Raw genomic sequence first — 24207 nt, forward strand, 5'->3', positions numbered from 1 at the left:
TTTATTTTCCACTGTAGCTTTAAGTCTACTTAGAAGAAGCACACAAAGGGGGTTGGGGCTGTGGAGAGAAGACCAACTACTCTTGCTGTGACTTACCCAAAGAGGCACCGTGGGGTACTTCTTTCCCTTTTTTATGCTAAATAAGAGCACCCAGGGAATCCACGACTTCTTTTGTTTTGTAAATTGGTCTACAATTACAAAGAATTAGAAACTACCCAATGATATTCTCTATCCTGGTTGGAGCCCAATGCAAATGAGCCCAAGTGTGGGTCAGGGTTTAGCAAACAGTTATGAAATGAGCTGGTTACTGTCACCTTGACATGGAAATAAGATCTCTGGCATAAAACCCATAACATCAAGGTTATGGATCTCATGGCCCCCTGGGCTGCTACAGTCTGTTCCATGGCCCCAAATGCCTCTGACGTCCCTTGCCAGCAGATTGGTAAATGCGTGTCATTGGTTGCAAGCACATGCAGATGCTTCAGCACAGATTTATTCCTTCCCTACTGGAAGAAAAAAAAACTCAAGCATTTGTTTTGTTTAGTAAAAAGCACTTCACACAACCCCCCCAAAAAAGAAAAAGCCTCTTATCACATAGTTATGTGATATGGCAGCTAGGTGATATAGCATAAAGAGTATTGGCCTTGAAGTCAGCAACACCTGACTCCAAATCCTGCCTTGGATACTTACTAGCTGTGTGACCCTGGACAAGTCAATTAACCCCTCCCAGCTGGTTTCCTCATCTTTAATATGGGGAATAATAGCAGCTACCTGACAGGGTTATTGCAAGAATAAAATGAGATCCTTAGGATAACATATAGATGATGATGATGATGATGATGATGACGATAGAATGTGGCCCTACTTGTTGAATTTTATGTGATGTGACATTTTGAGTCAATTGCAAGAAGTCTGAAAAAGATATGACTCAAAATTTTCACAGCTTTTTTGAAAAAGTCATTGTCATTGCACAGATTCTATTATCTATAGGAAATCATTTAAAGTTATAAAAGTTTAAATTTCAGTAGCACCCTGACTTTTTCCGTTAGCCTCAATCTAGCCAAGTGGCTAAGAATTTCCCTGGCATGTCTAAGTTCTCAAACTCTTTCTATAGTTCCTGCTTTTATTTTTATGTAAGACCAAGAGAACCCTTTTTTGATCCATGTATATTCAAAACAGAAAGAGGAAAAAATGCTTGCTTTCAATCTGATGAAGAGACAATGTATTTTTCTTCTGTAATTAGAAACTAAACAAATTCATAGAGTTTTAGAGCTGGAATGAGCTTTAGAAATAGTCTAGTCCAACCCTTTCATTTTTTGTTGTTGTTCAGTTGTTTTTCAGCGTTGTTTGACTCTTAATGACCCCATTTAGGGTGTTCTTGGCAAAGATCCTGGTTTACCATTTCCTTCTCCAGCCCATTTTACAGATGAGGAAACTAAGACAAACAAGGTTAAGTGACTTGCCCAGAGTCACACAGCTAGTAAATGTCTAAGACCAGATTTGAACTCAGGAAAATGAGTCTTCCTGACTCCAGTCCCAAGGGCTCTGTTTACTATGGCACCTCCTAGCTGCCCCCTCTCATCTTACCCATGATGAAACTAAGGCCAATGGAGGACTAAGTGACTTGTCCAACATTCTGTAGGTAGCAAGTAGCAGAGTTGGAACTGAAATGCAAGTTCTCTTACTCCCCATCCAATGATCTTTCCACTTATAGTATGCACCTTTCATTCTGGAAATTATCTGGTGCCTCATTCTAATTAGATAGATAGATAGATAGATAAATAGATAGATATTTGCTCCATTAAAGCAGTTTTTACAGCCTTGTCTGCGATTATGAGCATCGTGGTATCTATCTCCTTTCTATTCCTTTCTTCGGCTTTTCCTCCTCTTCCTTAGTAGGGAAGATGTTACTTCTGCCAGTCCAGTTAGCTTGTAATTACAAGGAGTAGAGAGAGATTGTGTGGCATATTCTTTCTCTTTTTTCCTACTCAACATTTTCTATGTAAATGTCTTCTCAGTAGCAATAGTGTTTTTAAATAGTAAGAATCTTCTTTCACTGTAGTGAAATATGATTATATACTGGTCACTAAGAATGGTCGCTTCACTCTCCAGCTAAAAGTGATTAGGCGATGGAGCCATGGGGAAGAAATCAGGTAAGAAGCCTGAAAGAAATGAATACCCCAAATAACAAATACATCCCCAGAGCCTACAAGAAGATGACTTTAAGTGGCTGCATGGAGATTGTAACTCAGGTCCTGCAAAAGAATCCAGATTTAATGCCCTTTCCACAGCAATACAAAAAGAGATATAATTCTAGTCCTTGGGGAGCTCTTAATAAAAATAAAACAAAAAGCTGACATTTGTAGAGCACTTTGCAGTTTGCTGGGAGGCATTGTGGTGATATTTTCCCATCATGGCAGCATGGGGAAGAGTAAGAGAGGGTAGTTCAAGGTTACTGGTGATGCCAAGGTGTGGCTATGGTAAATTCAAGTTAAGAACACTGCCCATTTGTAAACTTATGACAAGGTATGCCTAGACCAAGAATCTTCTGAACTCATACTAGGCTCATAGATTGGAAGCAATTTAGAGACCATCTAAGTTCAAAATGCCCCCCCATTTTCTCAGTAGAGAAACTGAAGCCAGAAAGTTAAGTGATCTGTTATAGTAAAACAGGGAATAATTAGTGAGAAGGTCTCTAACACACTGGGTGGACCTCTTGTAGCCAACTTTTGGGAAGACATGGACTACAGTCACATAGGATGATGGGCAGGCATACCTATGGGCAGGATGGGTTTTGACATACATCCTTAAAGGGAACTCTCAGTTGAAATGATTTCATTTCAAATGATTTGTTGATGAAATCACAGATCTAGAAGACACCTTGGTCAGAATGAATGAAATGCATTCAGAGATTGATATGTAATCTGTTTATGCCAGAGCAAAATGGGCATGTTGGAAAGTAATAATTAATACCATTAGGGACAGACATGAGGTAGGAGCCAGTTTTATTAGTGTAACCCAAGGAATTTAAATTAAGTGGTGTGGGGCTAACTATATATCTTTGAGGTTGAAAATATTTTAATATCCACACTTTGTAAAAATCATATCGTTTAGTAAAATATGTCCTTATCTCGTCATGTGTCATGGGAGCTGAGACTGAGTTACCATTCCAAACCTCACATTGCATAACTGTGGTCTTTAATTGTTACTCTGTTTTCTTGAAGATATGTTCATCGCCTCTTTTAAAACACAACTTGAAATAATTCATCTCTTCCAAGAATCCTTCCCTGACCAATGTCAGCTAATTTGGCTCATGTCCCCTTAGGACTTTTGTGACCAGTTTGTGGTATGTTTTGCATTTTTTAATGCTTTAGAGTACTCTTTGGTTTCATAAGCACATGATTTTTCCCGATGAGCTCACCAAGTACTAGAACTATATCTCTTTTTATGGAACTGTGGCAAGACCATTCAGCTTGTAGGATCTAAGTTAGAATCCCAGCACAGTCACTTAAAGTGACCTTGTTGGGGCACTTAGGCAACAAGCATTTATTAAGCTCCTACTATGTTCCAACCACTTATCCAAGTAGGTCTCAGGAATGAAGTAATCCCTAGTCACAAAGAGTTTACATTCCAGCCTGTCTTGGCCTGGTGTTCCTCATCTACAAAATGAGAAAGTTGTATTAGATGATTTCTTAGGTCCTTTCTGGCTCTGGAACTGTGACAAACGCCTCAGGCATCATAGTACTTTAATGGACTTTCTATAGATACTTGGGAGTTAACTGAGTTGTCAGTGGTGTTACCAGTTAATAAACATTTGTTAAGCACCTGCTGTGTGCCAGGCACTGTACTAACTGCTGGGAATATTTTTTTAAAAGTCCAAAGATAGTTCCTGCTCTCATGGAACTCTCAGTCTAATGGGGGAACAATGTGCAAACAAGTATATACACACAAGCTGTATACAGAATATATTGGAAATATATACTGGCAGGAACACTGAGAGGATTGGGAAAGGTTTACTGTAAAAGGAAAGATTTTTACTGGGACTTGAAGGCAGCCAGGGAAATGGAGATGAAGAGGAAGAGCATTTCAGGCATGGCACACAGCCAGAGAAAATGCCCAGAGGCAGGAGATGGCGAGTTTGACCAGTGCTAGACCCTGTTATGAGTTCAACTATGAAATTACTTCTTAAGCCAACTCTTATTACTCTTAGGAGGTGTTAAGCTCACAACTCTAGCATTTAGTATTGAGTGCACATTTCCAGATGGAGACAAGGCATAATTTCATAGGCAAAAATTCATTCAAGCAAGAAATATATCCCATCCTGCAGTTGAAAGGCTCTCAGAACCTGAGACCCATCCAGAGTAAGGTGTGGGACTGAAGCAAATTATATTGTGTGGTATATTTTTCTCTTGCTTTTTTCCCCCTTTGGTAGATAAGTGAAATCTCATTAAAATTAACCTCAAGAAAAATAAATTAATTAATCTCAGGAACAGCCTTGATAGATTAGTTATCAGTTAGTAGGTAAAGTTCCGAAATAGGAGTTTAAAAAATGTTTTGAGCTTACACTTAACAAAAATAAGTTGATATAAATTCTAGCATATGATGAAGTTAATTCAGAACAGATTATTCTAAATACCTTATGTGGAAAGTACTTCTCTGTTAAGAGGCAGCTAGATTATGACTGCAGGCCTGACAAAGCCATAATTCTAACTGAACTGTTAGAAAATAACCACACTAACCATGGCGTCATGGCCTTAGCATTGGCAGGGACCTTCGAGGCCTTCTGGTCCAACCCCTCTAATTTTACACAAGTGGAAACTGACGACTAGCAAGGTTAAGTGCTCTGCCTAATGCCACATAAGTAGTAAGTGGCAGGGGCAAAATTAAAACTGGGGTCCTCTGGCTCGAAATCCAGCGTTCTTCCAGCGAAGACTTTAATCTACTATACATTTCATTAAAAAGTTGCTGCCTGGCATCATAGTGTTGGAACCTTATTCACCTTGGCTCTCTTGGGAAGACATAAGCAGGCAGACTCCAAAGAAGAGAACCAAATCAATCCCTGTTAAAGCTAAAATATGCTACCCCCTGTTCCCTTTAATTGAGCCAAGCCATGATATAGCCTGGAAATCTTAACAGATTACCCCTTTTCAAAAGAGAATTCTGAGACTGGCCAAAGATGGAGAATTACATCCTCTCAAAAAATGGAAATTGATCTCCCTTTTTAGCTCCTCAGAAAGAAAAGCACTCTGTAAGTATTTATCATGTGCCAGGCACTGTGCTCAATGTTAGGCACATAAAGATTAAAAAAAAAAATGAAACCATTCTTGACCTGAAGAAAATAACCTGAATGCTTCTAGTCTCTGAATACCATCATCTAAGCAGTCTGCACAGTTATATATTTCTTGTCCTAAGGAATTTCACCATCATGGCCTTTAGCTGTGAGGTCTTTCCTCCTACTCCTCTACCTCTTCTCCATTAGGACTAAATCATCATTGCTTACGTCATTCTAGTGGCAAATGTTGAAAATCCTTCCCCTATTCCTTTTTTAATATTGCATCTGGTTAGTTGATCCATATTCTGTGTCTTGAAAATGAAAAGTCCTCTTGTTACTACTGTTATTACTTCTTTCTTTGTGTTTCAGGGATTCATTCATTCAATGATAGGCCCACACTCCCTCCACCAACTTGGAATGCATCCCTTCCATGCCTTAGTAGGTGGTCTCATGAGTTTCTATTGGCCCTCATCATAATCATTATAACTCTGTAGCCCAAGAAACAGTGAGTGGCTGTCACACTCTTGAGTCTCATTACAAATGAGATCTTTTCCAACTGAAATAATAATGCCTGAGTCTAATTAGAATAAAACTCATTAGAGTAGTTGATTACCATTAATGCCTCTATTGATTTTCCTAATGAAGTAAGCAGAGGGAGGAGACTTTAACACAGCACCTAATTATTTCTTCCCTTTTTTTCCCACCATTTTCTCAAAATTGTTATTATAAATGTGTTGTTTGGGCTGTTAACTAAAAAGCATTTGAAAAGTGTGCCCTCAGTGGAAATTGATCTGCTGTCTCTAGCTTTGGGATGGGGTCTGCTCCTAAAAGAAAAAATACTATTATCTTACTAGGTTTACAGTTAAAGGTTTGTTTTTGCTTTTGACCTGCAATTTCATTGATCTGGGGAACACCATGTCTAACCCCTGCCTTGCAACTTCAGAATCTTAGAGAGCTGAAGGTTCAGGAGGCGGGACAGTCTTGGACCATGCATCAGAGACTTGAATCTAGGTTCTTCTCACTCCAAGGTCAGCTCTGCCATATGCTGTGCCATTTTTATTTTATTACTACTCTAATTTTACAATAAGGCAGAAGAAACAGAGCCCAACTCGTAGACATGGTTTATATCAAATAGTCACAGAATGGCATGTGCCTAATGCATCTTACAAATCATACAGTCTAACAACCACCCCCATTTTCCAGATGGGAAAAATGAGCCCCAGCGTGGTTCAATGATTTATCCAAGGTCAAACGATGATAAATTCTAAACCAGCACTCTTTGCACTGTATCCTGCTGCTTCCTTTGGCTTTGAATTTTGTGCCTTAAGGCCTGAAAATGCCAGCTGCTTCCCATCACACAGTGCCAACCCTGCAGCTTCACACAGACCATTTTTTTTCCCTTTCTCTTCCTACTGCTTGTTTATTCGAGTTCTCGATCACTGATGCCAAGGGAAGGAATGAAGCAAACTTGGTCTAGTTCCTCTGGATGAGGAAAGAGTTTAAATGCAGTAGATTCTTCTGGAGCTTCAAATTCATTGTTGTTTCTAAGAGTAGGAGCACACGCAGAGGGCTGGCAGATAGGATGTTATTTGTGTTGAAAGAGAGGGAGATTGCCCATTGAAGCCCTGCATCATGTCACTGCCGCAATAATTGTGCCTGATTAAATCCGGCTGTGGATTGCATCCCGGAAATCCTGCCATCTCACAGGTATGGTTTTAGTGGAAATGGAAAGTGGGTGGTCATTATACTGTCTGCCACTGACGCTCTCCCTTCCATGTAGGGTAGGGCTCTGCAGCAGTCCATAGTTGAGAACATGGATTTGTAGAAAGACCACTGGGCTTGGAATCAGAGCAGCTGAGTATAAGTCCTGCCTCAGCAAATTACTAGCTGTGTGACACTGGGCAAACCATTTTCCTTCCCTGAGCCTCACCTTCCTCATCTGTAAAAGGAGGAGGGTTGACTAGATCAAGAGTTCTTTACCTTTTTTGGGTTGTAGACTCCTAACAGTCTGAGGATACTTATAGACCCCTTTTTAGAATAAGATAGTTAATGCATAAAATAACATAGGTAGGATTACAAAGGAAATCAGTTATATTGAAATGTAGTTACTTTTCAATATTACTATAACTCTTCACAATAACCCTGTTGAGGAAGGTAATGGAAGCATTATTGCCTCCATTGAACTGGAGCTCAGGAAAATTAAAGGTCCTGCCGGTTGTCACCAAGCTCATAAGTAGTAGAGCTGGGTCCGATTCCTTAAACAACCCTTCCTTGTCCAACTTATTAGGAGGTTCCATTCTTTAAGCTTGCCGGGGCTTTGTGAAGACTTCCCTTGCAGAAAGTCGCCTTTGAATTTGGTGAAGTTAACCAGTGTGTGCTTTGCACAAGGAGGTGATTGTGCCCCATGGTCACTTATTCTGAATGCCTAAAACATTTTTTACAAAGAGTTCTATTTTGTGTTCTCCTTTAAAGGGGGTAGGGAGGAGAGAGGAATTGCTAGGGAATTAAGCTAGGGAAATTGCTGTCTATCTTCAAAACTACTGTTCTCCCACCTTCTGCTTTCTGACAGCTGGTGGGTTTAAGGTTCTCTTTTTCATCACAGTTTTTTTTTATTTAAATGAGGGATGAAGCCACCATTGCAGATACAAACTCACTGTAATGCCCCCAAAAAAAGCCAGTATGAATGAGCACTGTGCCGCTTAGCAAGGCCAGGCTTACTCTTTGTACGAGAGCTGTCAAGGGAACCCGCCTGTCCTCCCTCTGGGGGGCTGAATCATTCCTTCCAAAAACCTTGTTGGTGTTTCATATGTTTATCATACTGCTCAGGAATACCACAGAACCATCCCTGGCCCTGCTATTCCATTTTGTCATTTTCTTCCAAAGTCTCCATTGCCACAACCCCCACATCCCCTAGAACTGATCTTCAATTGCATAGAATGGGGGCAGTTATTAGGATAGGAATACGTTAAGAATCTGGGATTTAATCAATGAGAGGAGCTTCTGATACAGGAGCAAATCAGATTGATTGTTACTGTCTGGGACTTAGCAGGTAAATCCTAGGGGGCTGCTTGGAAGCAGGGTAGTCACATGGTTAGTAAGTGTCAGCGGTAGGACTTGAACTCAAGTCTTTCTGATTCCAAGCCTAGCATTCTATTTCCTTTGCATTTACATTGTTCTTAGTAGTAGTAATAATTCTACAAGTTTAATTAAGCTGACAATTTCTTGAGAAGCAGCAGGGTCTAGTGGATCCAAGCCTGGCCTTGAAGTCAGGAAGACCATGGTTCAAATCCTGGCTCTGACACTCAGTGATTGTAGACAAGTCACTGAAACTTTCAGTGCCCCCAGACAATAACAAAAGCTCATAAATTGCAGAGGAAATAACCAGCTTTTCACTGGAAGAAGGAATTTCCAAATCCAGAGATGCAATTCTAACCCAAAATACTAATAATGATTTCTTAGAAGCTGCTGTGATCAGAAATTCAAAATTACAATCTTCTTGGTTTATACGAGAGGTCTAATTTTCAAAAGAGAAAACATTTATCACTTGTAATTGATAATTACACCTGTAATTCATTCCACTATCCGGCTTTTCTATCTGCAGCTAAGATTCATTTATTGAGTTGAGTTACTTCTTCGTCTGGTCCACGTTTATGTGTCTGTATATGTTAAAACTGTTTACTGCTTCATAGACGGTCCCTCGTCTAAAGCATCATTCTGGCCTGCTGATTAGTCAGCTTTGACTAATGAGAGTTGGAGTTTTGTCATCATCAGAGGATTATCTTTAAATATGTTCTGAGCTGCAAACTCATAGGGTTAGCAGGATAAAATGTATTTGTTATCTGCCCAGTGATAGTCTCTAGCTAAAGTCTTATAAGAGCAGCTGGGTGATGCAGTGGATAGAGACTGGGACTGGAATCAGGAAGACCTGAGTTCAAATCTGGCCTCAGGCACTTACTGCCTGTGTGATCCTGGGCAAGTCACTTAACCCTGTTTGCCTCAGTGTCCTCATCTATAAAGTGAACTGGAGAAAGAAATGGCAAACCACTCTAGCATTTTTGCCAATAAAACCCCAAATGGGGTCATGAAAAGCCAGATACTACTGAAACAACTGAATAACAACAAAAGCCTTGTTGATGCTTCCCTTCTTTCTGACAAACCAAGATCTTCCTTTCATTTCAAACTTTTCAAATTTCACCTCATCAATGAAACTCTCCCCAGATGACTCCTTCCTGTACTGTCTAACTGTATCCAGAGACAACTCTATAGTTCTACTCTCAGAATCAGAGATAAGATGCTAAATTTAGAGCTGGAAAAGACTTTAAAAGGTTTCTAGTACCACCCCTTCATTTCCCCAGATGAGAGAACTAAGACCCAGAGAGGGGAAATGACTTGCCCAAAGTCATACAGGTATTATGTGGCAGAGCCCAGATCTGAATCCAGGTCTTCTAGCTACATGTCCAGCCCTGATGGAAGGAACAGCCCTTTTCAGCCTATGTCTGAATAAAAATCCCTTCTACACTGTACCTGAAAAGTAGTCATACAGCCTTCACTTGAGGACCTCTAAAGAAGCAGAACCCCTGTAGCCTTCTGAGACAACCCATTCCACTTTGGGATAGCTCTAATTGTTACTAGGTTCTTCTATGGCATGATCCCAATGGCCTTTCATGTCTTGTTTGCTCTTCTCTGGATGCTCTCCAGTTTATCAATGTCTGTCTTAAAATATGGCATGACCCTGAACACAATACTTCAGATGTGTTCTGACCTAGACAGAGTATATAGCAGGGTTATAAACTCCCTTACATTAGACAGTCTGCCTTTATCTGAAGCCTTCATATTGCTATATTACATTATTGATTCATTATGAACTTGTGGGCCACCAAAGCTTCCAGATATTTTTCAGATAAACTGGCCTTGTGTTGATGACATTGATTACTTGAACCCAACTTTACGTTTACTTCTATTACATTTTATCTTATTAAGTTCTCCCCAGTGCTGTAGCCTATCAAGACTCTTTTGGATCCTGATATTGTCATCCAATATGTTAGTCTTCCCTTCCCGCTTTGTGTCGTCAGCACATTTGATGAACGTGCCCTCTTTACCCTAGTCATTGAAAAAAATATTAGAAAGCTCAAGGGCAAGGACAGATCCTTTGGGATGTGCCACCAAAGACTGCCACAGTTCAACCTGTTCTGAACTGATTTCTTTGAAGTCCAAACCTCTCCATCTTTTCAATGAGAATAGAATGAGAGACTTTGTCACATCTGTTACTGAATTGAGGTAAATGACATGTACAGCATTCCCCTGATCTCCCTACCAGTCTAATGGCCCTGTTAGAAAAAGGAAATTACATTAGTCTGGCCTAACCTATGCTTAATGAAACCATGCTGGCTCCTTGCGATCAATAAGATGTTCCCTAACCATCCATTTCATGATAATATTCTAAGATTTTGCCAGCCTTTTAAAATAATATTCCCTTTCATATACACTGTGTTCTAGCCAAAGTTAACTGCAAAATTGGCATTCTATCTCACACTTCCATGCATTTGCAGAAGGTGATTCCAGATGCCTAAAATATATACCCTCATCTCCGTCTCTCAGAATTTTTATCTTTTTTCAAGACTCAGATCAAATACCACTTCTACCATGAAACTTTCTCTGTTCTCTCTGGTTGGTAGGGTGGTCTCCCATGTCACCCCCCTACTCCACAGACTCCAATGGTTCCCTAGTACCTCTAGGATCAAAAATCAACTCCTCTGTTGACCATTTAAAGCCTTCACAGCTGAGCCGCAACCTACCTTTCCAGTCTCATTATGCATTACTTCCCTTTCCACACTTCCTGTCCAACCGAACTGGCCTTACTGTGCCTCATACACAACATTCTTATCTCTCATGTCCTTGCCTTTGCACTGGAGATTCCCTATGCCTGGAATGTACCACCTCCACATCTCTGCCTCTTAAAATCCCCAGGTTCCCCCAGAGTTGGTTCAAATGCAACCTTTGATGTGAAGCCTTTCTTTATTTCCTCCACCCCAGATGCTAGTGCCATCCCTCTCTACTCGAAATGACTTTGTATTCACTTTGTTTGTCACTATAAAGCAGGGGTTCTTCACCTTTCTTACGTGATAGCCCTCTTTGGCAGTCTGGAGAAGCCTGTGGAACCCTCTCACAGTCATATGCATAAAATAAGATACATAGGCTTACAAAGGAAACCGGTTATATTGAAATATGCATTGTAGAGAGAGGCAGTCCTGGAAGCCAGGAAGACCTGAGTTCCAGTCCTGTCTGTGACATGTACTCACCATGTGACTGGGTAAGTCACAAGTCACTGAAAAGAAGGTGCTAAAATGCATAGGTAGATGGAGTTCCCTCCCCTGGGAGTTCTCTATACTAATACCTCTACTAATAATAATAGCTTGTATTTGTCTAGCACTTTAAGTTTTACAAAGTACTCTACAAATATAACTCATTTGAAGAGTTAACTAAATAATAAATATCACAGGCTAACCTAGCATCTCCAGACACTCCCACCCCTCCCCCCATGGATAGATTTCAAGGGTTCTGTGAATTTGAATAGGGGAATAATACATCTTTATTTTTACTAACCTCTACTTTCCTTTGTAATTCTACATGTTTTATTCATTTAAAAACATTATTCTGAGAAGGGATTTTTAGGTTTTACCAGACTGCCAAAGGGGTCCATGCACAGAAAAGGTTAAGGACCCTCTGGCCTATACCTGCTTTGATAAATATTTTCTCCTCTGTTAGAATGTAAGCTTCCTGAGGGCAGAGACTATTTCCCTTTTCCTTTGTCTCCTCAGCTCCTAGCACAGAGTAGGGGATGAACAAATGTTTATTGATCGGTCGATTGACATTTTATCCCCCTTAGCAGAATAGAAGCTTCTCAGATTTCTTTTGGATTTTATAGTCCTCTTGCATTGCACAAGATAGGCCCTTAATAAACATTTGTGAGTACTCTGTTCTCCCTAGCACATTATAATGATAAGCAGTCAATTATAAAAAGAAAGAAGAACACTGAGAGAGGAAAGAAGTGACAGGTGAAATCAAGGGAGGAGAACAAAGAATTATTTAAAAAGAAACTCATGAAGGTAAAAAATATCCTAGTCTGTAACCATTTAATTTTAAAATACATCCACCTCATTAGCCCCTCCACAGTAATTGATGTTCATAAGGGTGATTGAATTACTTAGAAAAGATTCTGTGTTCTCCAAATAAATCAGGGAAGTGGACAATACACTTTAGAAATACTTTCATCCAAAATGTTTAATATTTTTAAGTGGTTTTGGTGCTTCAAGGAATACTCTTCCCTGCAGAATTCAGTAACATAGATTTGGAACCCAAAGACTTGGATTCGAATTTCAGTTCTATCATCTACTTCCAGTTTATTTACAGTTACTTTCAGTAAGTAACCTGTCCGCTTATTTGCTTCCTCTCTAAGATAAGGGGTTGGAGAAGACAATCTCTTAGGCTACTTTAATGTCCAGGATTCCAGGATTCTATTATTAACCTCCCCCTTCCTTGTCTCCTGCTACCATCTGTATAGTAGGATGTAGGATTCATTAGAACCAGGGCTTCCTCTGAGCGAACCTGTATTAAACTGAATTTCAGCATAGAAATGGAAACTGTGAGGTGTCAGCATCCTTTTTGATAGCAACTGTTGTTCAAGTTTTGGCCAGAAATGTTCCTTCTGAGGTGATGTGAGTTTCTTAAATGTCTGGTCCCTTTTGGAATTTCTTGGGGAAACTTAAGGTACCAGAAATAGTAGCATTCATACCCAAATCACCCAGCAATTATTTAGACTGACTCCACCATCTTAAGACAGCTAAAAATTTGGGATTAACCAATCAGTGAGTATTTCTTGAGGCCCTACTATGTGTAGTTATATACTCAGTAAACCCAGATTGCGCTATCAAAGAGAAGTGGGGCATAAGAAGTTCAACTGCATGTAAACCCCTTGAGAATATATCTTGTTTCATCCTTTGGGTTTGTATGCCCCCATCCGAAGCACAGTGCCTGGCAGATGGTAAGTACTTAGTAAATACTTGTTGATGGCTTGATTGATTGATTGCCTGATGGCAATGACTGTTTGCATTTTTTGTCTTTGTATTCCCAATACCTCGAACAATGCCTGGCATATGGTGAGCACTTACACTTGTTGACTGATTTTTTTATCTCTACATTGAATTTCTTATTCATTTGATATCCTTTTTTTTTCCTTTTCTCCAAAGGGTCGTGATTACTGTTCAGAAGAAGAAGATATCACATAGTGCCAATTCTACCAGTCAAAACAGGAATTACTACTGTGTAAATAGATTACAACCCAGTTGAGATCTTTGGGAAGGTCGTCTACAACACACACACAAAAACAGCACTACATAATAAAAGAAGATCGTCTCCATATTGTATGCCCCATTCACTTACAATGTTTCTTAATGAACTTGCAAAGGAATATTGCTAAGAACTGTTCTAAAACTTTGTTGCTGCTAGTTAAAACTTGTTGCAACTTTTCACTCCTCTTGTGTCCAGGTATGCAGCAAAATTCTAAAATTTCACCTTACAGACACGGTTGTTCTTACAGATGCTGCCCAGCTGATTTTCTATCAGATGAAATAGTGATGAACTCAAATACCAAACTTCCATTTCTAGAATGTTCCAGCTTCTCTGATACCTTTTCCCCTCCCCTCCTCTCTTTAAAGCTATTTGCCAGTCCAGAGATGGACCAGAATATTGCTTCTTTCTGGCGATTTTGAGCTTGGGAGATGGGGATGGTTGCTATGGCAAGCCTTGTTTCTCCGCTAAGAAGAAATGGAGAAGCTACTATCTATTAAAAGCATGTTGTCCCACGAATACTGGAAGTGATGCCGGAGCAGCAGTTTGCCTCACGTACTAGGTATCTTAATCAAGGACTAAGCTTGCAGTTTTGGCTTTGCTCAGATGCAAATGGAAGTGTGATCACAATCATTTTGAATCCCTTTTTTTTTTTTTCCTAAGGAAATAAACATTTTACTGTTTTTATGTATCTTTGTCTTCTACCATTCATCCAGCCCAGTTTTTGTTTTTGTTTTTGTTTTTTTACAAGTATCTCGCGGGTAGGCAAGTTAAGCACTTTTGTTGCAAGATGGATGTTAGGCTAAATTGCCTCCCTGCCCTTCCCATTTATCCTTTCCCAGGTATTACCAGGGCGAATGAGAGGAGGCATATATCCCCCTCCTTTTTAGCATCACACTTTTATTTTTTGCCACCAAATAAAGCATCCCACTTCCTTATTTCTCCCCCTTACAACAGGTACAGGAACCTTTTCCCTTCTTATTTTCCTCTCTTTAAGGACTAGTTTGTGTATCTACAAGGTTTTGACCTTCTGGGAAAAAAATGCTCACATTAAATTGGTCACAGTTGTTGGAAACGGCAATAGCCAGAAGTACCTGGACAGCGATGGGGAATGTTGACTGTGTGTTCTGTAGAGTTTATTTTTCCATATTATACAAAGAGGATGATCTCTTCTCAAAGACAGAGGTAATATTTTTAACAAATATTGTCACAAGTAAATAGTAACCATAAGGGGGAAAAAACTTTTGTATTTTTTTAAATGAGTTTGATAGCTTTGATGAGGGCTCTCTTTATTACTTTCAGGGGGAAAGGCTACCATAGTGAATGCCATGCCATGCTGACAGTGCTTTGTCCACATAGTCCACATGGCTTAAGTTCAGTCACAAAGATTATTCCGTCTTCCCCAGTCTTGGATTGTGAACTTGATGGGGGCACTTGTGACTTCATTAACATTGCCACCCTGTGATGTTAGTGGTTCAGATATTCCAGGGAGTAAAAAAGATTTTCTGCCAGGGAAGAGAGCATGGCTCTAAATGTGTTCTTGATGAAAAGATGAGATAGGACTTCAAGATGGACCTCACTCAATTGATGGCAGCCATTCATTCATGTGCCAGCTGCATTCCTTTTCCTTGGTTTTGGATAAGGGGAAACTGAAGATGGAAGAACCTTAATCAAAGGAATGAGAAAAATGGACTTAAACATTACCAATAGAAAACCCTTAATTCTTTCAAGCCAGCACAGCAGATATTTGGGGAGCAGTTATGACTGTTACATAAATAGGGAGAAAGCCAAATTGTAAGACCTATCCTGATCCAAACAGGAAAATGTCAGTTCAAGGCTCTGAGACTTTGGGAGCTATTTCACCCCCTTCATCTTCCACATCGTCACTCATGGTTTTGGTCAAGGGATTTAAATAGTTTTCCTCAAGTGAATTAATTGAAGGTTAGTTACAGTCGGGGCACCTAATTCCACCCCTTCCACCCTGGAGAAACCTCTTGCCTCGGATTCTAGCAATTTGATATCATGACAGTGGCATTTTCCATGACTCCTTCATTGGTATTAGTCCTAAACAAAGAGGAAAACAAATCTGGGTTTGAATCTGCACACTGTCCTTTTCTATATGACCTTGAGAGGTCATTCAAGCTCTGGGCCTCAGTTTCCTTGTCTGCAAAATGAAGGGGTTGGACTAGATGACCTCCAAGATTGCTAAATCTCTGATCTCATAACTAAGTTGGTTAAGCCAAGTCTTCCGTGTCACTCCCAAACTTGCTGTCTCAGTGTCTTCCCTAGCAAATGATCACCTCTTCCCCAAAGACAAGATATTCCCACTTCAGTTTTCATAAAAGCATTTTTAAAAGCATTCTGATCTGTTGCACCTCTGTGACGAATAATGGTCTTCAGGAGCTCAGCCTTTAAGCATGTGAATGAAACCAGAGGGGTCCCCTGCATGAACCCGGTGGCTTCCCACTCAAGGTGCTCTCTTGCTGCCACACTTAACATTGAGCCCATATCTGATGTGCAAAAGTGATTTCATCTGTAGTCGCATTTGGCAGATCTAGAAATAGATCTGGGAAATGGGGTGGTTGAGCTGGTTGGCACGAAATGCCTGATTGTGTTAGCAACATTCAAAACTGTCTGTTTTCCATTTGTTGGGTCTAATCATAAAATTGTCAAGTGACTTTGTGGTCATACTTCATTTTTCAAAGCCTTTTGAAGGGATCTAAAACAAAAATATTTTGATTCTTCCTCCTGTGCAGCCCACGATTAGGCAGACACTGTTTCTGATGCAGGGAAAAGAATGAACTGATTTATGGGAGGGTGCAGTTCTGGTGACTGATAACACAGCAGCCCTAGCTGAAGGGAAGGGAGGGAGGAGGCGCCCTACAGGTCTCCCAGGATACCTCAACAGGGTATTTGCTGTACTGAGTACAATTCAAAGTACAGCTCCCGGGCTGTCAATAGGCGTGGTGCAGCTGTCAACAAGACTTAAGGTGGTGTTATACATGCCTCATGTGCTTGGAGTGGCGGTGTTATAAAAGATCAGGAGTATATAAATGTAGCCTTCTTTTCATTGGAAGGGAGTCAGGATCACCCAGGACTGTCATCATAATGGAGTACATTTGTGCTCATGACTGGCAGAGCCCTTTAAAGAAAATGTGTGTCTGTGCTTTTTCTTAGACCCAGGCTTTGAACAAGAGTAGATTGTTAGGGTCTGTTTGGGGATACATGAGGGCCTAAAGTCTAAGGCAAAGAAATAAGGTCCCACAAAAACAGCAGCAGTCACCAACCAACCAACCTATAAAAGAAAACAGTTCTCTTTCCACAGGCAGCATAGCTAAAGACAGGAGACTGGGTTTGGATCCTCTCAATAACTAGTGACCTCACTCAGTTCAATTCAGTAAGTACTTATTAAGCACCTACAATGTGTAAGGCATTGTTCCAGGTGCTAGGGATAAGACTACAGAATGAAAATTGATCTAAAGATCCCTACCTAGCTCAGTCATTCTTTCCTCTCTGCCAGAAACCTAAAGCTTTATTCAAAGGAGTAAATTCAGTTTCAGGCTCCACTGGCAAAGTCATGAAGAGAGAGATCTCAGCCATGTTGACAGGACAGGCAAATGACCATATGAGAAATGGCTCCCTGTATGGCAAGGCAGCAGACAATGGCAAGCACAGTCACTAAGGGGCCTACTTCAGGAAGGCCTTTTTGCTACCATCCCATTTCAGAGATGATCTAATGTCCCCCCCTCTTCCTGATTAATCCATGTCCCCCAATGTCAGGCCTTGCAAAAACATGATGTCTATAGGAAAGGAGTGTGATTATGCCAATGACCTTACATGATTGTTATTTGTTTCACAAATAACATGAGTTGTCATATTGATTAGAAGGCCCATGTTGAGAAGGACAGGAAGTGTGTTTAAAAGATCGTTCAAAAATTAAATAATAGGTATTGTATGTTGTGGTGGAAGGAACCCAGAAGGGGCAGCCAAGCAGACTTGGGATATCTGCCATTTACTTACCTGGGTGAACTTGGACCAATCACCTCTCTGGATCCCAGTTTTCACCCCCAATATGAGGGGGATTGGACTAGATGACCTCTAAGGTCCCTTCCACTCATTCTGTAACTATAAAAAGACACCTACAATGAACATTTGTTGCTGATTTAGAAATGGTTGCGAGTTAGACTTCAATCATATACCTCCTCTATTCCACCGTTACAAAAAAAAAAAGGGCTTAAATATAATTGCTTTGTAGGAAAAGAAATGTCAAAGGAAAAACACTAACTCATAATAATGCCTGTCTTTTGATATTTTTTTCCACAGAGGGAAAATAATTGGTATCTGTACAAAAAAAAATAATTAGCCAACACTGTTATTAGTTACTAGTTTACACAATGTGCCATCCATATTTTTGGATTGAAAGACATTTTCAGTTATCTGTTTATATTCTCAGACATCAGGCTTTTCTTTAAGCTGTCTAAAACCTCAATAGAAAAATGAGACCTGGTCTGGGAAGAGGTTCTGTATGGTTAAGGGTTGGACTAAAGGGTAATTTAACATTGAAAATTCTGGTTTCATGATGTCATGTGAGTAGATGACTGGACCCCAGTGCTACTGTGTTAAAACTTGTGTGAAACAGTTGGCTTTCACATTGCAAGCGTCTCTGCAATAAACCTTTTGGAATTTCATGAATGAAGTCTATGATTTGCTTTTTGCCAGTGAATGATTTGGGTTTTTCCAAGAAGGGAAAAAAGTGGTTTGAATAAAATATTTCTAGCTGGAATAAGCTTACTCTTCCTTGACTTTGGCAATCACCATTTTCTGTGTGACTGGAAACATAGCAAAAGCTTCAGTTCGGAATGGGATTCTGCACGTGCATGTGCATGTTAGGCAAAAACCGAAGGACTCACCAGTTACCTTGCATTTTTCAAGTTATTTCATCTCATACTGGACGTCCATTCTAAACAGAATGCCATTGGCAGGGGCGGGGAGGTGGGAAGAAGGAGCTTGTCTTCTGTTTAGAATGCATAGCCTTGTATAAATATTAGTGTTGATCAAAAGGAACTTATGCTAAAAGCTTTGGAGATTTTTAATCCAATCCTTTTCCATTACTATAAAATTCCTCCTGCCTGTCTGTAGCATCCGCCATCCAGACTCTTCCTTTGGCTCATCATAATACTTTTTAGAGTTACACAATCTTGAAGGCCTCATAATCCAGCCTCTGATACCAAGCAAGACCCTCCTTACAATATCCTCATTAAGTGGTCATCCTTCCACTGCTAAAATATTCCTGATGGGTAGAACCCATCACCTAATGAAGCAGCCCATTCCACTGTTGGAAGGCTATGATGTCAGCAAGAGCTTCCTTTGATTGAGCTGGAATCTGCTTCCCTATTAACTTTGATCCATTCATCCTCATTCTGTCTCTGGCCACATGTGGTTCTCTAGGTCCTCAAGTGAAACCCTTTGACTGAATCCAAATTTATTCTGTGAAGTTCTGTATGTAAGACTCTCTGTCTAGGGCCGCACTTGAGGACCTAGAGGACCACATGTGGCCTCAAGGCCCCAGGTTCCTCACCCCTACACTATGTGTGTAACTATAGGTGTAGCCTATGATCCTTTCAATCAGAAAACATTCATTAAGCACTTAGTACATGAGCTTTTTTTGGAAGCGCATCATACTGTTGATTCATATAGAGTCTTTAGTTTATTCAAAACCTTTGAGTCTTTTCCACATGAGTTACCACCTAACTGTATCTCCTCAAACCTGTAAATGTGAAGTTGATTTTTTAACCTAAGTGCAAAAGATTACATTTCGTAGTTTAAGATTTAGCCCGTCCTAACTTGCTGACCTTTTTTTTTTCCTTGATGCTGAATCTGTTATTCAACATTTTATCTACCCTTGCAAATGTGTGCCATCCACAAATTTAATAAGGAATGTCTCGTGTCATTGCTGAACAAAACTGAGCAGGGACAGTGCTCACTAGAGACATTCCTCCAAGTAGGAACTGTTCCATTAATCAACGTTTCTCTGGCCCTTTATGCCACTTTTAATCTACTTAACCTCTACCATCTATACAATCCATATCACTGTCTTGTCTGTGAGGATAACATAGAGGTACTGTCAAATGCCTCACTAAAATATAGATTTGTGCCTGTCTAGTGATACAATCAAAAAAGGAAACGAGGTCATTTTATCACAACTTGTTCTTCATGAACCAGTGCTAGTTCATAGTGATCGCCATGCCATTTTAAAAGTCATTTTCAAATTTTTTTGAGTATCAAGTTAATATCTGTAGTTAGTGTCTTCCCCTTTCAAAAAAAAATCAGGACCAAAAAGAAAACTTGAGCAGCGTTTGCCTGCCTCCAGTCTTCTAGCACCATTGCTGTTCCCATGATTCATCAGAAATCACCAATGGCAGACCAAAAATGACACCACTTAGTTCTTTTAGAATTTTTAGTTTTAATTTCTCCAAGGCACGGGTATATACACACACATGCATGCACACACACACACACATACATGTTGTCTCTCCCCATAGAATATGAAGACAAATATTTTATTTTTTCTTGTTTTCCCAGTGTCTAACATGGGGTTCAGTACACAGGAAAAACTGGAGAAATACATGCTGACTGATTGATTGATAACAGTCTCTAGGTACTCTAAATAAGTCCAGTTCCCTTGACCTTAGAGGGGAACAAAAGTAAAATAGCAACTGAGTGGTTCTCTACTCTTCTTTCCACTGTGTTTACACTGCATCACCTCCAGTGATAAGTAAGCCTGTGCCTTACATGGCTTATTTTGTGATTGGGGTTTTTGCTTGCTTGTTTGGGGTTTGTTTTTGTTTGGTTTTTTTTTTTTGGCCCCAACATAGCTTTAAATGCCCCTCCTTCCCCCACCCCATCCCCACAAGCTTCAGCCCATTCTGGGTTGGAGTCTTCCTGACACATTAGATTCTTATTGTATCCCAGCATTCTTATTATGTTACATCCTTAAATTCTTCCTGAATTATCTGTGTGCTCCTCTCCTCACCATTTTTTTAATGGGTTGGAAGCATGTAATTCTACTTCCATTTTTTTGTACGTTTTCTTTTTTTAATACAACTTTATCAGAGACTTCCATGTGCAGGCAGTTGTTTGGTTTTTTTTTTTTGGCCCCCAACTCTCGCGCCAGCTCTCTCTCTCTCTCTCTCTCTCTCTCTCTCTCTCTTTCTCTCCTTCCCCCCCCTCCCTCCCCCTCTCTCTCTCCCTCTCTCTCTCTCTGCCCCCCTCTCTCTCCATCTGTCTCTCCCCCCCCCATCCACATAGGGTATCTTGCCCTTACCTTTGGGTGCTCTCCCAAAAGAATATAAATTTTGGTCCCTGAAAACTTTTTTTTTCTGAAGGACCACTCCTTAAACTCAAATCATTCTGACTGTCACTGATTGCCAAACAAGGGTCTTCCCCTCCTACATTGATTTTTATTTTTTGATTAGCTTAAGAGGCCATTATCTGCGTCATTTCTTAAGTAGCCTTAATCACTGAATGGGCATTGTCTCAGTCAAACTTAGACCTATTTAAGACCGTAGCTTAAAAATAGGGCCATCTCCAGTCTTCCTGATATATATCTCTCCACTGGACCCACATGGCTGTGGAGGAGAAAGTGAGGCTGATGACTTTGCACAGACCTTCCCTCACTTAAGTCCAATTCACTTGCATGTCATGGCATCATGTCCCCACCTCTTCAAGAATGAAGAACAGTCAACATTGTCAGGATTTTACTTTTAAAAGCCTTTCTTCCTTCTTTTCCTCCTTCCTCCCTTTCTCCCCTCCTTTTATTCTTCATTTCTCTCTTCCTTTCTTGCTTCCTTTCTTTTTCTCTTCTTTCCTTTCTTCCTTTTTCTCTTCCTTTCATTGTTTATTTCTTTCCCTGTCTCACTGAGGCTGAAAGCCATTTACAGCTTGAGCACTAATCTGCTTAGAAGTTTTAACCTCTGATTTGTTCTTCCTTAGGCTGCCTGGTGCCCCACAAAAAAAAAAACCATCCCCCCCACTTTTCTCCCCACACCCCAGCTCTCAAGGGCTCATCATATTGTTCTGGACTTAGTGTGGATACCCAATCTGCAATTATCCCTACCACAACTCAGAACTCCTAAGCTCAGGTGATCTACCAGCCCTACTTGACCTCTCACGTAGAAGGAAGTAGAGACATTCACCACCACGCCCGACCATTCTTCTTGAACTCTATTCTCTGTAGAATCTCTGGCCATGGTACCAGATCTTCGTCTTGAGGAGTGTGCTTGACACACTGCCTTCTGCTTCAGGAGAGATTCATCACTAGCCAACAGATGATCTGAGCTTCCAGGAATGAAATACTCAAGGGGTTTTTGTGACAATTGACTTTTAGAATCTTTTCAGCACATGAGATTGAAGCATTTTTTTTCACTTTATTTTTCTTGCTTTTTTTTTTCAACATGGCTAGTTTAGAAATGTGTTTTACATGACTTCACCCGTATAACTGATATCACATTGCTTGCCTTTTCAGTGGGTCAGGGAGGGCTGTCAGGGAGGAAGAAAATTTGGAACTAAAAAAATTTTAATAAACGTTGAAAAAAGACAAAAGAAGAAATAAAAAAATCTATTCAGTAAATGACAAAAAAAAAATGAGTCCCTGCTGTAGTGGGAGACTAGTACAACTAGAACAAACTTCTATGAGCTGCATTTGATTTATCTTCCTGGCTTTCTTTGACTCTGAGAGTTAGAGAGCAGACCTATGATTTCACTGGTGTGTAGACAACAACTCAAATGAGGACATCCCTTCTACCAATGCAGATTAGAACCTATCCTACAACTTAAAGAGTTACCTAGAGCACTGAGATGCTAAGTGATTTGTCCAGGCTCGCCCAGCCAATATGCATTAGAGGCAGATATCAACTGTCTATCAACCATGCCATGCCATCTCACATCTATTAATCACAAGCAAAAAAAATGCCAGTTTTGCAGAGAAATCTGCAAATTCGCCAGCCTTTCTCATATTCTTTGCCATCTTTGATACATCTGAAGAAAGTACCTGTGCTGGACATTTTCAAGTTTTATTGAAATTCCTCTTTGCCTGTCACCTAGTTTTTTGTGGATTAGTGCCTGACTTTTTTTTTTTTTTTTTTTTTTTGCTTTTTCAGTGAGGCAGTTGGGGTTAAGTGACTTGCCCAGGGTCACACAGCTGTAAAATGTTTGATGCCAGATTTGAACTCAGGTCCTCCTGACTCCAAGGCCAGAGCTCTATCCACTGCACCACCTAGCTGACTTCTGACTTCTTTATGGTATTGGGCCTACAGATTTCTAGGCAGTTTAAGCATTGTAAACTCTATGTAGAACTCTCCCAGGTCCTTAGGGTGCTGTCCTCTCACTCTCAGAACTTCCCTTGGGAAAAGGAATGGCTCTCTCACTTTCCCTGGAGACACAGGGATGAACAATAAATTCAGTATGAGCCTGGCTCATACCAATGGTATGTATTGTCAATGATCCAGGCAGGTACATGAATGGTAATTGCCAGGTTTCTTGGAGATGAGTTAAAAATGGTTTTTGTCCCTGTGAAGCCTGAAAAATTCATTTAGCCCATAATTTATCCCCATCTAGGGAGCCCCACTCTCATATCCTACCTGCATACCTTATGCCGCTCCCCTGTCCCCAAGAAAAGAGTGCATTTGGGGCCTTAGAGCTCGAGCTTGAATTGAAGATTTAGAGTTGGAAGAGAACCTTACAGTTCCTTTCTTCAAACCCCTCAAGGTCCAAAGAGGTTGAGTGATTTTCCCAAGATCTCACACATAATAAGATTTGCAAAACCAAGATTCAAATCCAGAGCCTCCGACTCCAAATTTAATGTTCCCTCCTTCATATTGATGCAGAGCTGAGTTGGATCTGGTTTGAAAACTGCAGAGGAGACACATCCAGGCTCAGCCTAATCTGCCTTCTGAGCCCCCAAGACTAAAAATTACTCCAGAGTCTTGGGAGCTGACCAGCCTAGATCTAGAGATGGTAAAGCAATGCACAACCCTGGGCTTGCTAGAATATAGGCTTAGACCCTAACGGCCAGTGGGATGGTTGGTTTTATTACAACAAATGAGTTTCTGAAAGTCAAGAGTCTCAATAGATCTCAATCCAATCTTACCATTCCAAATAAGGTGCATATTCATCTGAATGAGTATGCAAAGTTTACTCATGTTGAGCCTGTCAATAGCTGCAGTAGGGCTTTAAATGTGGAATAATTTACTTTAACAAAAGAAGAAGAAAAGGAGAAGAGGGTGGAGTCATATTGTTAAAGCTTTCCAGATTTAACTTTTGTTTTTAGGCATTTCTAAAGGTCTCAGATACATCCCTAGGTAAGTGCCATTTTTGTTCTACAAAGGTAGAAACAGGAAAGTCAACTGACTTGCCCAAGATCACACATCATGTGAACAGGTGACCTTGGACCAGAATTGAGGTCTTCTGATTTTGCTGCCTTCTAAACAGTTGGTTTGTCCCTGACACCCACGTCTCATGGGATTCATGTATTTACCTGAAAAAGCAAGCTGACCATCATTTATTATCATCAACCAGTCAACAACTATTCA

The 24207-nt window shown here is 40.3% G+C and overlaps 1 protein-coding gene across 6 annotated transcripts in view; it reads left to right on the top strand.

Annotated features, from left to right (window-relative positions):
• CUNH1orf21 (chromosome unknown C1orf21 homolog) overlaps positions 1-18314 on the top strand; it is a 264779-nt gene extending 246465 nt beyond the window's left edge. For all 6 annotated transcript variants that reach the window (XM_027868525.1, XM_027868524.1, XM_027868522.1 and 3 more), the window contains one exon: positions 13519-18314. In XM_027868525.1, coding sequence (XP_027724326.1) covers positions 13519-13557 — 39 coding nt within the window. In that variant the 3' untranslated portion in view covers positions 13558-18314. The remainder of the gene's footprint in view (positions 1-13518) is intronic.
• The last annotated feature ends 5893 nt before the right edge of the window (positions 18315-24207 follow it).

The sequence above is a fragment of the Vombatus ursinus genome, unplaced genomic scaffold, assembly GCF_900497805.2.
Source record: "Vombatus ursinus unplaced genomic scaffold, bare-nosed wombat genome assembly UNPS02014789.1, whole genome shotgun sequence".
In the NCBI taxonomy this organism is placed as follows: domain Eukaryota; kingdom Metazoa; phylum Chordata; class Mammalia; order Diprotodontia; family Vombatidae; genus Vombatus; species Vombatus ursinus.